Source organism: Archocentrus centrarchus, chromosome 1 (genome assembly GCF_007364275.1).
Source record: "Archocentrus centrarchus isolate MPI-CPG fArcCen1 chromosome 1, fArcCen1, whole genome shotgun sequence".
NCBI classification, from domain to species: domain Eukaryota; kingdom Metazoa; phylum Chordata; class Actinopteri; order Cichliformes; family Cichlidae; genus Archocentrus; species Archocentrus centrarchus.
The window spans coordinates 12,929,696-12,946,016 of NC_044346.1; the positions used below are offsets into that span (position 1 = coordinate 12,929,696).

The following is a 16,321-nucleotide window of genomic DNA, read 5'->3' on the forward strand; positions in this document are numbered from 1 at the left end:
TCCCACATTTCTTATTAACAAACACTGGGGCATGGTATTCATGTTACTTCAGCCTTGCCACAATTGCTGTGCATCTGCAAGCCACTTTGCAACCTCCACCACAGTTCCTCCTTTTCATGCTACAGTATGTGTGACTTAATCAGTGTCCTGTTTGTTGACAACTTGTTTTGCGTGTAGCTCTTTCTGCTGCCCTTCTTTTAATTATAATGGTCCTGACTGAAACAAACTTAGCCATCAGACTTTCAAACAAACACACAGTGCATCTGGTACTGTACTACCGGCTGTGATGGACAAAATCAAACAATTCTCTGTTCCTCATTCTGTGCTGTACACTTTAAATGATTCTTTAAATCTCAGGTGCCAATATATTTTCTGTGCACAGAAAATAAGAAACTGGCCATGTAGACTAGTTACAGTTATAGTATAGTATAGTATAGTATAGTATAGTATAGTATAGTATAGTATAGTATAGTATAGTATAGTATAGTATTTTACATTATATATTGTACCATCCCTTCTGAATGAGCTTTGGCCAATGTGAAACGCCTCATGAGATGATCCCTCCACTGAGAGGTTGAATTGAAAAGCCCTGGACCTTGAAGCGCTATCAGGTTTTACCTGACAATCTGCTTAAGATGAGACTAAAAAGTTTCTCTCCATTCATTACTTTCATCCATCCGTTCTCCTAACTGTTTATCCAATTTAGGGTTGTGGGCAGCCTGAGGCTATTCTAGCTGTCGTAGGGCAAGAGGTGGCGTATACCCTTGACAGGTCACCAGTCTAACTAAAAAATATAGGCAATCATTCACAATTGCAACTCTGGCAAAATTTTAGAATCACCAATCAACCTAACGTGTATGACTTTGGGAAGAAGTTGGAGCACCAGAGAGAACCCACACAGGTACAGAAAAAAATATGCACATTTTACACAAACATGCCCCAGCTAGTGTATTCAAAGCAGGACCTTCTTGCCGTGATGCAACAATGATTAACTACTGCACCACTGTGCCACCACTCTGACAAATTTGTATTTGCAAAATTCCTAAATCTTGTAAATCCTGTGCTGTGACACCTGATCTCAGAGACGTGCGTCCATGAGAAACACACACTCCTGTGATGCTCAACTAATGTGTTTAAAGAAGAGAAAAGGCAGTTATGTATTGGATCCCTCCTGAAGAAATGACCCACAGCCTTCAGATACTGAGGTTTGTTTAGATTTCACTCAGTGTGTGTGAGGATTTTATGAGAACAGTGATTTGGAAGGAAGCATGAATGACTCTTGACTGAGCATTGGGGCGCATACGTGTGCGCCTGTTTGTGTGTGGGCGTGCACGTATGTGTGTCATCTCCAGCTGAGTAGCAGGATGCAGACAACCAGGAAGAGATAAGCGCGGGTGAATGGAGGGAGCTTAGCGTGTGTGTGAGTATCGTGTGTGTGCGCGTGTGTGCATGTGGGTTCGCGTAGGGAAATCACTTCACAAAGGCATGGAAGTGTGTGTTCCCCTGTCTACCAGCGCGGGACTCGGAGGAGATAAGCAGACAGCCAAATATTCCCCTTGTGTTTTCCCAGCAAAAACAGGAGGCGGAATACCAACCACTCAGACCGATGCCATGGGGTCAGGCGTGGAATGAGTCGTGCTTCCACTTCTTACAAGCTGCACATAGCTGCCAATTCAGTACATTAATTGCACAATGATTACTCCAGAAAATCTCAGGAGACAGTCAGATATGTGCATGCAACTAGGTTTAAATTCAGCTGTACATCAGCAGACACTGAAAAATCATAGACCTACTGTAAGTGTCAGTAGGAGCCTCGGGGGGGGGGGGGGGGGGGGGGGGGTCCATATCTGTGTATGTATTAGCATACTGAAAGCTTGTCTTTTGGCATTTGCACATAGATATTAAATGAGAAACCCAAAAGACTTACACAGCATTATTTCTTGGTCTGCTAAGGAGGACAGTTATAGAAATCAGCTGTTGAAAATGCAGGTATAAAACAAAAGACAATGGTTCACTCATTTGTATTTACAGTACAGATATTTCTATGTATCAGCTCAACACTTGTGCATGTGTGCATAAACTGACACATTTTTGTGGAAAAAAAAAATTAAAAGCCAGTCACAAGTTTCTAAAATCGCTCACATAGTGCATTGGCTTTTATTTTTGCTTAAAATAACTAGCTATCAAACGTGTTATATATACATCTTTTGGTACCAAGATCAAGGACTTTGAGTCTCAAGTTTAAGCTCGACAAACGTGAGAATGGATGGACAAACTGAATCTGCTGATTAGGATCATCAGATATAGGAATTTTAGAGAATTAAAGATCAACAAGATTGCATCAGCAAACTCTTATTTGTTCATTTTCACTCCACAAATCATTCAAGTTCATTGCATATTTTCACCTTGGTCGTCCACACCCCACCCACAATGGTTCTACACTTCACCGGTGGGGCTAGCCCCAGAGTTTTAAAAACCACCGCACTACACTGACTCTAAGGAGAGAATGTTTTGTCAAACAGTACATTTTCTGTCACTTCATCAGTCAATTAAAAATCAGATAATCAGAAGAGAAGATAAAAGGAGAATGAAATAACTGTTTGGTTAATCCAGACAGTCCTCTGTCCACATCATATTTGATCCAAATGAACTGAACAGGTTCAAATGATCTGAAAATGTGCCAGCTGCCAAATGCTCAACAAAACAAAAATGCCTAAAAAAATAATGCTAGATATAAGATTATAAGATGGAAACATGTGGCGATTATCATCAGTGTGTGTGTATTTGCGTGTGTTTGTGCATCTGCTGCAAGAAATCTCAGTGGCTCAGTATAGAACGCTCTTTATGTTCATCGTTATTTCCAGAAAATAAAAACATTGGCTGTGTTTTCTCTCTCGGTTATTTTAACCTAAAAGACACGCTCGGTCTCGCAAACATGCACAGACTGACTGTCTCCCTGTAACCTGCCAGGCTCCCATCCAAACACACATGCGTACACGCACAGTAAGTTCTTTGCATAGCTAAAAGCCACAGAGACATGGGATTGCAGCGTCAACATAAAAATCACCCACACGGAGATCAGTGTAACATGCACATGAGCAAACACACACACACAGGCACACTCACACACACCAGCCAGTATCCAGGGTTGTCAGGTTTGTGTATTTGGTATGTGAGGAATGCGTGCTGGTCAGCTTGTGGACGCTTAGCGCTCTGGGGTGGAGTTCTTATCAGTCCAGCATATCATCGCAGACAACATTAAGGGCGCAAAGTACCACTAAAAACACACATGGACATACATGTACACAAACACATATGCACAAAGTCAGAAGGGTGTAACCTCAAAAAAGGATCCAGATTTTAAAAGATGCTTATTTACAACCTCTCAACATCAGAAGGAGAGGAGAGGAGAGGAGAGGAGAGGAGAGGAGAGGAGAGGAGAGGAGAGGAGAGGAGAGGAGAGGAGAGGAGAGGAGAGGAGAGGAGAGGAGAGGAGAGGAGAGGAGAGGAGAGGAGAGGAGAGGAGATGAGATGAGATGAGATGAGATGAGATCAGGGGAGGTTCACGTTTCTCTCCTGTATCTGGTTTTTAAGAATGATGCTCGTGTCAGATTAACATGCAGGAAAAAGATATTAGCTTAGCTGGTCTGGACAAATAATGGCGATCATAAAATATGTGTTCTATACATAAAAGAAGGGTACATGTGTGTCCCATTGTTGGGGTTTGTTCTCTGATACTGCAGCATAAAGCACCTTGAGGCTACTGTGGTTGTGAACTGGTGCTATATAAATAAAACTGAACTGAACTGAATTTGCACCTTTGGATAAAAATACAGGGTGAAAAATTGCTAAAGCTGGCTTTGATCATCTTGTTCACTAATTCTGTCATCAAGCATTTCCTGAATCTGAAATAACAATGAATAGTTATTATATTATTATAAATCATTGCATACTGATACATTTAAAAGTTAGCAGTTGTTTTTTTGTTTGTATGTTTGTTTTGTTTTGTTTGGGGGGTTTTTTTTGTTTTTGTTTTTTGTATTAATGGTTTATACATCATCAGGTGAGGAGCCAAGTGTTTGCCAAGGGTGGCCAGGGCCACCACAGACTTAAGTGTGGACATCCAACACAACAAAGCTGAAGCTCTATAGGGGACTACATACATATTCATAGACATAACTATTTAATTATTTTATGGCTTTCTCCACAATTAAAAATGAATAACTTGAGCAACAGCACAAGCTTGTTTTCATTAAATGAAAGTAAAAAAGCATAAGAGTCCTCATGATGTATTGTTTGCATAAGCTAATAATAAGTGTGAGTGATAAAACCCTAATTACTCTCTTGGCCTACAGCAATTTGCAATGGGGCAGCACAGTAATGTGATGGTTAGCACTATTGCCTCAAAACAAGAAGGTCCTGGGTTCAAATCCACCAGCTGGCTAGGTCCTTCATGGCCTCTTTCCCACCAACAGGGTGCCGGTTCCTTTAATTTGAACCGTTAGGCGGGTTTTCCACCGCGGAAGCACTCGGTGCTCGGCCGAAAAACGGGTTCAACTCCGGCCCCGCAAACTAGCTGGTCTCGAACCAAGAACGCGTGACGAAAGCGGCAGAAGGGCGTGACATGTTGCATGTTCTCTCCATGGCATCTTTGTGGGTACTCAGACACATTCGATTAATTAGACTCTCAGTTGGCCATAGGTGAATGTGACCGTGAGAGCCTGTTGAAACGACCTCATTGGCACATTTTTATGACCAACACCTACGTCTTAAAATTAAGCGACCTCTAGCGGTCATATGTGAAAGGACCTGTGAATAATGTGTTCGTCAAATTCCGAAATACGAAAACGGATCTTCTCAGATTTCTGAAAAGTCTATGGGGACTATATGGCATTAGATGCCACAAGAAAGGCTTAAAAGTGAAACGGACTGGCTTTTATATAGCGCTTTTCTACTCTATTTGAGCATTCAAAGCACTTTATACAACACGCTTCATTCACAAGCACTTCAGTATCTTGTCCAGGGATATGTTGGCATGCAGACTGGAACAGCCAGGGATTGAATCACCGACCTTGTGATTAGCAGGTGACCTGCTCTACCTCCTGAGATATGTCATCTTGAAAAGCGTCCTGTAGTCTATACGCCATGTCAGACCAACAGATTGCATTGTCTCCTGCCACCTATAGGGGCGCTCATTTTGGAAACGCTCATATGGGCCGTATCAGGGCAGGGGTCGGCAACCTGTAATCCGGAAAGAGCCATTTGAACCCGGTTTCCACGGAAAACAAAACAGTGAGAGCCGCAAATACTAGCGGAAGCCGGTATCCGCTACCGCGAGTGACGCATATATTGAGAAGCGAAAATACATAAATAGATAAATGATTTTATTTTAATATTTCAAGATCACAATAATGTTCCAATTTAAAACTACAACAAAAACCGAACTGACAAAAATAAAATGCGCTTCAATTGGATACTTATAATTTACTTCTGCAAGCCGCACAGAGCCTCAGATTAAACCTGAATGAACCGCATGCGGCTCCGGAGCCGCGGGTTGCCGACCCCTGTATTGGGGTATTAGGCACAAACGACTGATACTGTCGTTCGGATGGGAGGATACGTTGGAGCGTGAATGGTTGTCTGTGTTAGTGTCAGCCCTGCGACAGACTGGCGACCTGTCCAGGGTGTACCCTGCGTCTCGCCCTAGAACAGCTGGGATAGGCTCCATACCAACCTTAACCCTGCATTGGATAAGCGGAAGAAAATGGATGGATTATTCTCAATGCAGAAAAAAATACCAGTTTCACCCCAATTTAATATATGGTCCAAACCTGGCAACCCCTAAATTGTCTGTATATGCCACTTGGAATTACACTACTACCAGTCTTAAACGTTTCCAATCATAGCCAGCCTTAGGAACATGGGAGTGTGTAAATGGCCACCAGCAAATACTGCATATAAAGGAAATGGTACATGCGTTAAAAGACGAGAGGAACTGGGACCAGAGAGACTGGTTACGACAGACACTGTGTTAAATGAATCTCCAGGCTTTGTGCTGCAAAACACGAGTTTATTTGGGTGGAACCTGCAAAGACACCCTAATAAAAGACATTTAAACCGTGAGAAAGAAACTACACTTCTTATAAATAAAACCAACTTTAAAAACTGACAACCACTCACTGACACAAAAGAAACATTTCTTTTCGATCCCATTGCAATTGTTCTCGCTTTATTATTACCCCCCCCCCCCCCCCCCCCCCCACACACACACACACAAATCACATTGTATTAAGCTATATCACCGTGTTACTCCACAACAGTTCTCAGCTGTCAAACTAAATGTTTATCACGTGTGCGCGTGTGTGAGGGACAGAGCGTGAATCTGCGCCTGTGTAGGTACAGTTGAGTCCAGATGTTTTTCATCCCTGCTGATGGTTGACTTAACATCCGCGCACACGCGCAAAGGTCTACATCCATGCGATCCACGCGCGCCATCAATATTTGGACTCCAGGTGATGCGCAAGCAGAATGTGCGTGTGTGTGCATGCAGTGAAAAGTGCAACTTCACGAGGAAACGGACTTAACAGGACCGTCACCGGACTGCACGTGGCATGCATCTGCGAGATCGCCACAAATACTGACATGGGTTATGCGGTTATAGGCAGACGCGCGCTGTCATCCCTCATACACACATACACGTGCCACCTCGGACCAGCTGGAAGAGGGTAGGATCTCTGTGACCAGAGCGCAAAAAAATATAGTTCTTATGTTACTTTAAAAAAATAAATAAATAAAAGTAAAATAAAAGTAAAATGACTCACCAGCTTTGCAGGGGTCCTTGTAGTCAATGGTCTCCGCTCTCTCTTCCTCATAATATTCATAGTCTGGCTCGTCGTAGTCGAAACAGTTACAAATAGTAACTTTGCCCCAGAAAGTCAAGCCGGCAAGCATCAGTGTGATCCAGCGCATCTTACCGGCCAGTGCCGATGGCACACGGTCCATCTGAAGACTGAAATAAACAAATAAAGGCCTATCTGCTCGTCTCCTCTGCTATTGAGAGATGGACAATCCAATCTCTGAAGAACGGCAACAAGAATTTATCGGGCCATCATGAAGATCGGCGTCCTTTCTGACAGTCTGGTTGTGGATACTGTGGGATTCTTTAAGTTAGTCTACTCTGCCCGACTCTCCTCCATGGTAAAGGTACACTGAGGTATCTGTCCGTCCCGTCTCTCAGTCAGCAAAGGGTCCGCTGAGAAGCTCCGCTGTCCTCCGCTGTGGCTTCGCAGGTGAGGCTGCTGCTAGACAAGTAAAAAGAGAAGAGGTTAGGGGATCAGGATTGGGTGATCTCTGAGCGTAAAGACGCGCGGTGATGTGTCTGCTGCTGCTGCTGCACGCACGAGAAACATCCACCTTGTGTATTTTAAACCAACACTCTTGTCTCTCTCGTAGCGCAATCGCTCCCTCTCTCCCCCCTCTCTCTCTCTTGTGTCCGGCAGTGGTACTGTCTCTCTCTCAACCCAAGTCAGCGCACCGCCCATTCACACACACACAAACACACACCGCAACACATGCACTGTTCGACCCAAGTGGTGCAGAACCATAACGTTCTCTGTCTTCTTTTGTCTCTATTCACTGGACCATTGGCAGCCTTTTTTTTTTCCAAGCGCAAAAACTTCAGAGGCTTCTTTCTGATCTCAGCGACAGCGGGGGAAGCCGCGCACTGATCATTACAGGCTTAATTGGACCTTTATTTACACTGACCGGCAAAAAAATGAGCTTGCAGTAAAGAACCGGTAGCGGTAAAAGTAACACGGCGGCCACAAATTTGCCTGGGACTCTCAGTAGCTGTTATCTGGTTATTTAGAGGCAGGTGCCAAGTAGGTGAGAGCCAAATCATAAACGCCCAGAGGCATGTAGCCTTTACAGTAATGGCATGATAAGTCGACCTTTATCCTAGCTCCCCTCTGATTTTCCGACTGAAAGAAGGAAATCCGCTTTAAACATTTTAGATTTAAACAGTTGATTAAAAATTGCACACCCAAGGTTCGGCATTCTGAACATATTATATTCAGCAACAGATCGAGATATAGGAGGGCCCGGTTGCCTCCTGCACAATAGCCTTTAGAGACAAGAAAAAGCTGTAATAGCATAATCAAAGCATAATCACATGAAGCACAACACTAAACCAAACTAGATAGATAGATAGATAGATAGATAGATAGATAGATAGATAGATAGATAGATAGATAGATAGATAGATAGATAGATAGATAGATAGATAGATAGATAGATATTCCAGCCTGCCATTCACCTATGATGTCTTCTCTAATCTGTCATAAATACCCTTGGCAGCAGTAGGTCGGTCAACAACAGATGAGTGAACCGAGTTCACGTGGGCTCGTGATCCTCCCCTGCATCCCTGACATCCACAGGTCCGGCGCAGCAGCCTGAGCGTGTTAGTTCATGAAGAGACCGCTAAGAGCATTTAGGCAGGAGGAGGGAAAATCCTTTGCAGTCAATTTAACTTGGAGTATTTTACCCTAATTTTGTCCGGGCTGCAAAGTTGTCAGGAACCACCCATAATCTCCCCAGCGCAGCCCACAGACACGCACATGCACTCACGGCAGACACCAGCACTAAAATAAAACCCCAGCAGTTGTTGACAGACAGTGCAGCCTCTGAACACCTTGCCATTGTAAATCCTCCTGAGACAAGCTCACCCTACGTCTCCACAGCTTACCTGATGCGTTTACCTGGCCTGGTCGCGTCGGTTTCCTGTGGCGTCACGTAGCTACCCATCATGCTCCGACTGTGGGGACTTTTCTCGGGAGTCTCAGGAGGCCTCGGGGTGTCACTCGGTACCGGCAGTTTCAAACGTGCCCGACTCCCCCATTTATTACCGGGAGATTAACCGGAGCGCTGTCTCTGCTGCTCCCGACTAATCCTGCCCTCGGGGAGAGGTAGCGGCGCGCTGACGTCACGCCATCAATCCAGCCGCAAGCTGTCCACTATACACGGGTTGGACACAAATCCCCCGGAGGCAACACACACACACACACGCGCGCGCGCGTTAATTTAGTGTAGGTCAACACACTCCTATTTTTTTTCCTCCTCAAAATAACCTGCTTGACAACCTGAAAAGTTCGGGGAAAGAAAAAAGAAGCAACAATCAAAACTGGCCGGATGAATCTGTGGGTTTGATTCCTCATACTATGATCAGGGCTCTCATATTAAATGAGTCTGAGAACGTTAATGCCAAGACCTGCAGTGGCAGGTACAATCAAACTTTTGGGGGAAGCAAGCAAACTGCTATCACCAGCAGGGTGTGCTGAAGCACTGCTTAGCTCAGCAAAAATAATGACAGGTAAATACCATAAGCAAGTTTAACACAAGAAATAAGGTCCTAACACCACTCTAGCATGTTTCAACTTTGGAAGCCAAAACTCCACAATTGTTCATCGACTGATAAAAAGAATCTAAGTGGGATTTTAGTGAAATAAAGATCACCACAGCAGCATTAAGAAACACTTGCTTGTGTATTTTTTCCAACACAGTTCTTTATTTGTTTCACTTTACATGTTTCTAGTCATCCATGCTCCCCCTGCCATGGCTCTATGCCCCACCAGGGAGGACCCCACAGAGACCCACTGCATTAATCAGTGTGTTTGGCTCCAGTGCAGGTTTGTTTTCAACAGCAGCTCAAATAAATTCTTACTACATCTACGTTATGCTGATGCGTGCTAATTTACATAAAACACAACATATGGCTGAAGCTGATGGGCATGTTGTTGTGAGAGTGTGTGTCACAGGACTCACACTTACCGTAAGGGTAGTATTAAAGTTATCTAAAATTAAACAATTTTGGAGCATGGTGTGGAAAACCCTGTGTGTGTGTGTGTGTGTGTGTGTGTGTGTGTGTGTGTGTGTGTGTGTGTGTGTGTGTGTGTGTGTGTGTGTGTGTGTGTGTGTGTGTGTGTGTGTGTGTTTAGAGCTTATTTGTGGTCTGGATTTCCCTCTTGAACAGCTGCAAATTAACACCGGGGAAGGCATTTAGTGGCATTTTGGCCTTTCCAGACACTTACAGTACCTCTGTGTGGTTACAATCCAGCCAATCTATTCAGCAAAAACGCTTCCTTCTTAAATAGGATCCAGCTATTGAAATTAATGCTGTGTTCAGGTATTTGTGTCCCTATTTAAAGCACTTATCGATCAGTGAACTCTGTGAAAGTACCTCGCCAGCATTCTGACCCAGCACACTGACCACCACCCCTCCCTGAAGCCACAAACTCTCATAGCCACACACACACACACACACACACACAAGGAGAAACCCTCAAACCAAGCAGCAGCCCCTTGAGACTCCTCCAAGTGCTGGGGTCTGCAGGTATGGAGCACTATTATTAGCTTTGTTTTCAATTCTAGATGCAGTAGCCTTGAACTGCACCAACTTTGCTACAATTTTCATTGATATAGATTGTCTGAAATCAGTCCTTTGAGTAATCCAGTGAAGTTATAAAAGACTGTATGGACTATCTTTCTCACTAATAGCTTCCCTAGTTACCTTGACTTAATTCTGTTGTAATCCATGGAAACATGCCACATCCGCAGCAGCATTTACGTCACTGCTGTTCATCTATCTGCTAACAGTCACATTTTCATGGTATTCATGTCAAATACTTCTGTCAGTGATCTGCAGCTTTTGCAACATATTGATAACTTTCATGAAATACTGCTAAAAACAGGGATTTCAACCTAAGCTGTGCCTTGAATGAGATCTAAGGCGTGACTTACAAAAATAAAAGAAAGCTGTAATGTAAAATAAATGTATTGTCATGATAAGAAACTCAAACAGAGTCATCGCTGCAGTATCCCTCAGCAGCTCTAACTTTGCATTTTACTATTTTTCCCTTGAATCTTTTTGGTTTTACAATCCGTAACTCACTGCTCTCATCGATGTCCAGCCTCTGCAAGCAGCTGTTTTTACCTAAATAAGTAAAAACAGCTGTTTGCTACAGCAGGCAGACACAAGTACAGTGGAGCGTTTAGCTAAATAGACAGATGTTTCCCTCTGGAATATGTGATGTATATTTACCAGGTTGCCGAGAACATAAACAATAGATATATTTTACAAAAAAAAATCAGTGCCTACAGCCCTGAATGAGATCTTAAATCTCATTTAGGGCTGTAGGCACAGCATGAGAATCTTATTTCTGCTGACCTCCGGTGGTGCACCTTTTTGCACATTGCTGCAGCAAGTGTGTAAATGTTGTGGTGCAATGTGACATTGCTGTTGGTTTCGTTACAGGTGCAACAGCCAATCTGACACACCTTGCTGGTGGGGAGTGGCAAAGAGTTGTGAGGGACCCGAAACGCTGCTTTTCAGAGTAAAAGTATGTATTTGAGTTCCTCGATGCCAGCATTCAGGTTTACTGTAAGCCACAACACTCAGCATTGTTCAAGTAAAAATCAAGTGTGTGTAACATCAAGCTTGACTTACTGTAGGCTTTTGTAGACTGTACCATGATACAGCCTACTGAGAACCTCTCTGCTGATAACAGCTGGTGGATACATCATATAAAAAGACACAAGACAACTCTTTATTTTCCTCATTATACTTCCATTTATTCCACTGGGGTTTGTTTTGTTTTGTTTGACAATCATGCAAGACCAGCACATTATTTCATTCAATTTTCTGACATAATTTATCTGGTGCTTTTTGGTTGAAAGATTTTTAAAATGGCTAATTTGAACTTCTCTCACAGAGCGATGTAGGACTGAACCAAAAGTATAATTTCACATTGGTCAGTCTTTCATCTCAGACAGCCCAAAATCACACCATGACTGGACTTGCAAGCAAAAGCATTTAAGTGTCAAGTTTTAACCACAATAATGGAAAGATAAACAGAACACCAGGCAGGTTTTACATTTTTTTAAAAAAGCACTCACTATTTAAGGAATGTGAACTGAGTTGTGTAATTTTAACCATCTGCATACAAATAATGTAAAGCTGAGAATTGAGGGTGATGAGGATTTGACTTGATTTGGACTTAGACCTCAGACTTTAAACAAGACTGGGTGCTTCACTTGGACCTCAAAACATTCAGAAACAACCAGGAGCATTGTGGATCACCGGTTAATATAAAGGATTTTTTTTTTTTTTGTATTAATTTGTTGCCCACTTACAGTATGTTTCTTTTGTTATTACCTGGCCACAGATGGAGGGAGGTTATGTTTCACCCCTGTCTGTTTGTTCGTCTGTCTGTGTGTCTGTTAGCAATATAACGCCAAAAAGTTTTTAATCAAAATTAATGAAACTTTTTGGAAATGTTCCTTAAGGGCCCGAAAACATATGATTTCATTTTCAAGGTCAAATGTCAAAGGACAAGGTCACCAAAATCTTTTAAAATGTTTTTAAAAAATCCCCAAAAATATGTAAATTCATATCTCAGTGAATTTTGTTATCTATTGTGATTAAATTTGGTACTCAGGTATAAGCATTTATTTTATTTAGTTTTTTAGAGGATGCTATCAGGGTACATAAACGGAATAAAATCAGTCCAGATTATATGTGTCATTATCTGCTCATGTGGATCAAATTTTTAAATAAAATCATATTTTACACTTGTTAAAAGCCAATAAAATACATTTCTCATCTTTGTGATCTAGTAATTTATGATGGAGCATGACAACATTGGGTGGTATTTATTGCAGCGTAGTGTCAGCACATAGGAAATTTGGGGTGCGGAGGGATGCGCTCTACTGTGTGCCCTTCTAGTTATATATCTGTAACATTGTTTGTCCCCTGCTGTCCTCTGGTTGTTGTTGTTATCATTATGTGTCTTCTTATTGTTGAAGGCCTCTTAATTCTGTATTGTATGGGTCTCTATTTTTTTTCTTTTTCTTTCTTTTTAATGTAATTGCATCCCCGTGTTTGTTTACAGGTATATGTACTTTATAGTTTAGTCAGTGAAAGCTGTGGTTAAATGTTCTTTATACGAGTTTATCTCTATGCAAAAAGGTGGGTAAAGTTACAGGGAGGTGCAGTCATGCTGATGGCCTTCACTGGGGTTTTGGACTTTAGAGCTGGTGAAACATTTGTCACCTTTCTCTAGCTGTCTGTTTCCTTACAAAGCTGTGACTGCTAGTTAGCTAATGAGCTAAATCCAGTTATATAAACCAGACTACGCAATTTCTGGAGAAATTGTGGTGAGATTGTTGTGACTCTTGAACTTGGCTTGCTACTGAAAAGTCATTTTCATCCACCAGACACACTGATATTGCCATTTCATGGCCTTTTGTGTGTCTGACTGTAACCAACTGTCAAAATTTCTCTGAACTGGGTTTGACACACCTGTCGCAAAATGGCTTTTAAAATCCAATCCGTAATTTGTATCGACATGATTTAAAACCTGTGAGTGTCCCAAGAAGTTACTCTACAGATGTGTTGCATTTTCGAGTTCCTTGTGTTAAAAAAATGTGGTCACAGGAGCAATATAAAAAGGCTGTTTCTGGCTTTGTTTGTTTTTTCCAGAAATCCTTGATCAAATTATTATAGGAGTCTACGGAGCAGTTAGATGGCACTCCTCTCACTCAAATGACTACATATCAAAAAGTATACATGTATTGGCTTTGAGGAATGTTTTGCTTGAAAACATAGATTTTCCTATGATTTGGTGGTATAACCTCCTGAGACCCGGTAATTCATTTTTGTGCACTGTAGTACACATTTAGTTTTTGCTTATATCTCTCATACTACACGTTCCACTCTTCTACATCCTGATGTTTCTTAAAGAGGACCACTGTAGCTTTAAAATGATGTCACATGTGTGGGGGTGTGTCCTTGTCAACTCTCCTTTTCCTGCCTTTTCAAAATGGCTGGCATCCCGGCAAGCTCGTTTTATGGAAGAAATAAAGGTAAGCATGATTTTCATATTTAAAATGTTTTTTAATGTCATATCTTGATTAATTTTTCAAAATGAGCATCTAATAAATAATTTGAGTGATGTTTCAGAACTCATCTTATTTAGTTTCACAGTAGAAATTACTAATCTATTAATGTTCACTGTAGTGCACGTCAGGACTTCGTACTTATGTTTATTTCACTTTTTGTAGTAGCCAGCTCTTTGACAGAGGCAGAGAGAATTCTTAACAGAATCATTGAGGGAGATTCAGACATAGATCTTTCAGAAGATGAGAGTCAAGTGAGCCAGACAGGAGAGGTTGAGAACTCAGATGAGGAACCAGATGAGGATGACCTACAAGATGCAGGGCCAGATGTAGTGGACAAAGACACAGGGCTTTCTGAAGTGTACCGTCGTCCCATTTGGTCCAAAACCAACATGTAAGAATTTGGGATTTTTGACTTTGAGCAAAAAATAAAGGGTAAAGTACAGAAATGTGTTCCAATAAACTGATTTAAATTATAATTCTTAATATAGTGTTAAAATTTTGTAAGAGACGTATCCAAGATATCTGAGAAAACATTTCATATGTTAGTTCTGCTAAATTTTGTTTTGTTAAATCATTTTTCTATCCCTTAGGTTCATGCCTGTTTTGGAAGAACACAGATTTGCAGATGATGGGACCCTAATGACCCGTAGCGATTGGAGCCCACAGCAGTACTTCCAACAGTACATTGACCAAAAACTAATTCAGGACCTGTCCTTCTTCACCAATCAGCGTATGGTACAGGATTCAGGGTCTAGTTTAAACACAACACCAGAAGAGATCAAAACCTTTTTAGGAATTTCCATGTATATGGCATGCCTTGGATATCCAAGAATCAAAATGTACTGGGCTGCCAAAACAAGAGTCGCAGTTATAGCAGATTCCATGACACGTGATCGTTTCTACAAGATCAAGTCTTTGCTGAAAGTGGTCAATGATCTAGTTGTACCAGAAGACGAAAAGAAAATGGATCCCTTGTGGAAAATCAGACCAGTTCTAAAGCGAGTCCTCCAAGGTTGCCTTGGCCTACCTAGGCCAACAAAGGTCTGTATTGATGAACAAATTGTTCCATTCACCGGCCGTTGTCCAGTTCGTCAGTTTGTGCCTGGGAAACCAAATCCAACAGGATTAAAGGTTTTCGTTCTTGCAAGTCCAGGTGGCTTGGTACTGGATTTTGAAACTTACATGGGAAAGAACACCTTCACTCAAGTTCAACAGATGGGCATAAGTGGAAATGCAGTCCTGCGTTTGACTGAGACACTTCCCAGAGGATCACTGGTCTACTTTGATCGATATTTTACGACCGTCAAGCTTCTAGATGCACTTCAAGAAAGGGGCTTGTCTGCTACAGGAACAATTCAAAAGAATCGAATCCCAAAAGAGTGCCACTTCACTGCTGACAACATCCTGATTAAAATACCAAGAGGATCATCAGAAATGATTGTACGGAGACCTGAAGAAATAGCAATCACCAAGTGGATGGACAACAAGCCTGTTATCATGGCATCAACTGCCCATGGAGTTGAGCCCTAGGATACCTGTTCCAGATGGTCAAAGAAAGAACAGAGACAAATCCAAGTCCCGAGACCTGCAGTAGTTGCAGAATATAACATCAACATGGGAGGAGTTGACATGTGTGATCGCATGCTCAGCTTCTACAGAATGTCCAGCCGGACCAAGAAGTGGACTGTTCGCACCATGCTTCACTTCATTGATTTGGCCATCACCAACTCATGGCTTCAGTACCGACAAGACAGCCAGGCCTTGCAACGGGCTGCAAAGAACACCTCCCAGTATCTGGAGTTCAAACTCCTCTTGGCAGAGGAACTAATAACCGAGGGACAAACATGTCAACAAGACCTGAATGTTTCAAGTGATGAAGAGTTCTCTCTGGAAATCAAAAAAAGGAAGCCCCATCCAGATGAGACAGTAAGAAAATATGGTGCTGTCCACTTGCCTGAAATGGTTAACAGTCCAAGGCCTTTCAGGTGCAGCATGCCTGGGTGCAACAGTAAAACATATGTGAGATGTGTGAAGTGCCAAATGTTCCTCTGTGTCTCCAAAAAATCACAGTGCTTCCTCAGATATCATAAATGAATGAACTTTTGTGAAATAGAAGTATAATCAGTCGTTCCTAGTTAAATGGCCTACAGCTGGTTAAACTAAGTTCTCAGTTGATCCATGACCTACTTTTCTGATATTTTTATGTAAATATTTTAAATATGTTTTGGTATTCTGCTCACAATGATTTCAGTGGAGCTATCAATTTTCATAGTCAGCTCTTGAATTTTATCAATGTTTCACACTCGTGATGAATGAAGTCCTGTTGTGCACTGGAGTACACATGTTGCAAAATTTAAAGAAAATGAGT

General features: G+C 42.1%; 2 protein-coding genes across 3 annotated transcripts in view; one reads left to right on the forward strand and one right to left on the reverse strand.

Moving 5' to 3' along the window:
- The window catches only part of tll1 (tolloid-like 1), a 65,529-nt gene extending 56,623 nt beyond the window's left edge, over window positions 1-8,906 (reverse strand). The window contains exons 1-2 of the mRNA XM_030736076.1: window positions 8,744-8,906; window positions 6,822-7,301 (exon numbers count right to left, since the gene is read on the reverse strand). Coding sequence (XP_030591936.1) covers window positions 6,822-7,002 — 181 coding nt within the window. The 5' untranslated portion in view covers window positions 7,003-7,301; window positions 8,744-8,906. The remainder of the gene's footprint in view (window positions 1-6,821; window positions 7,302-8,743) is intronic.
- Window positions 8,907-13,712: 4,806 nt separating this feature from the next.
- On the forward strand, window positions 13,713-16,321 carry LOC115786615 (piggyBac transposable element-derived protein 3-like). 2 transcript variants are annotated; one of them, XM_030738869.1, is made up of 4 exons: window positions 13,713-13,917; window positions 14,116-14,344; window positions 14,544-14,642; window positions 15,325-16,321. In XM_030738869.1, exons 1-4 carry the CDS (start codon window positions 13,875-13,877, stop codon window positions 15,359-15,361), a joined length of 408 nt encoding a protein of 135 aa, XP_030594729.1. In that variant the 5' UTR covers window positions 13,713-13,874; the 3' UTR covers window positions 15,362-16,321. The 2 variants fall into 2 exon arrangements, with proteins under 2 accessions (XP_030594729.1, XP_030594721.1); XM_030738861.1 differs by having other exon boundaries at window positions 14,544-16,321.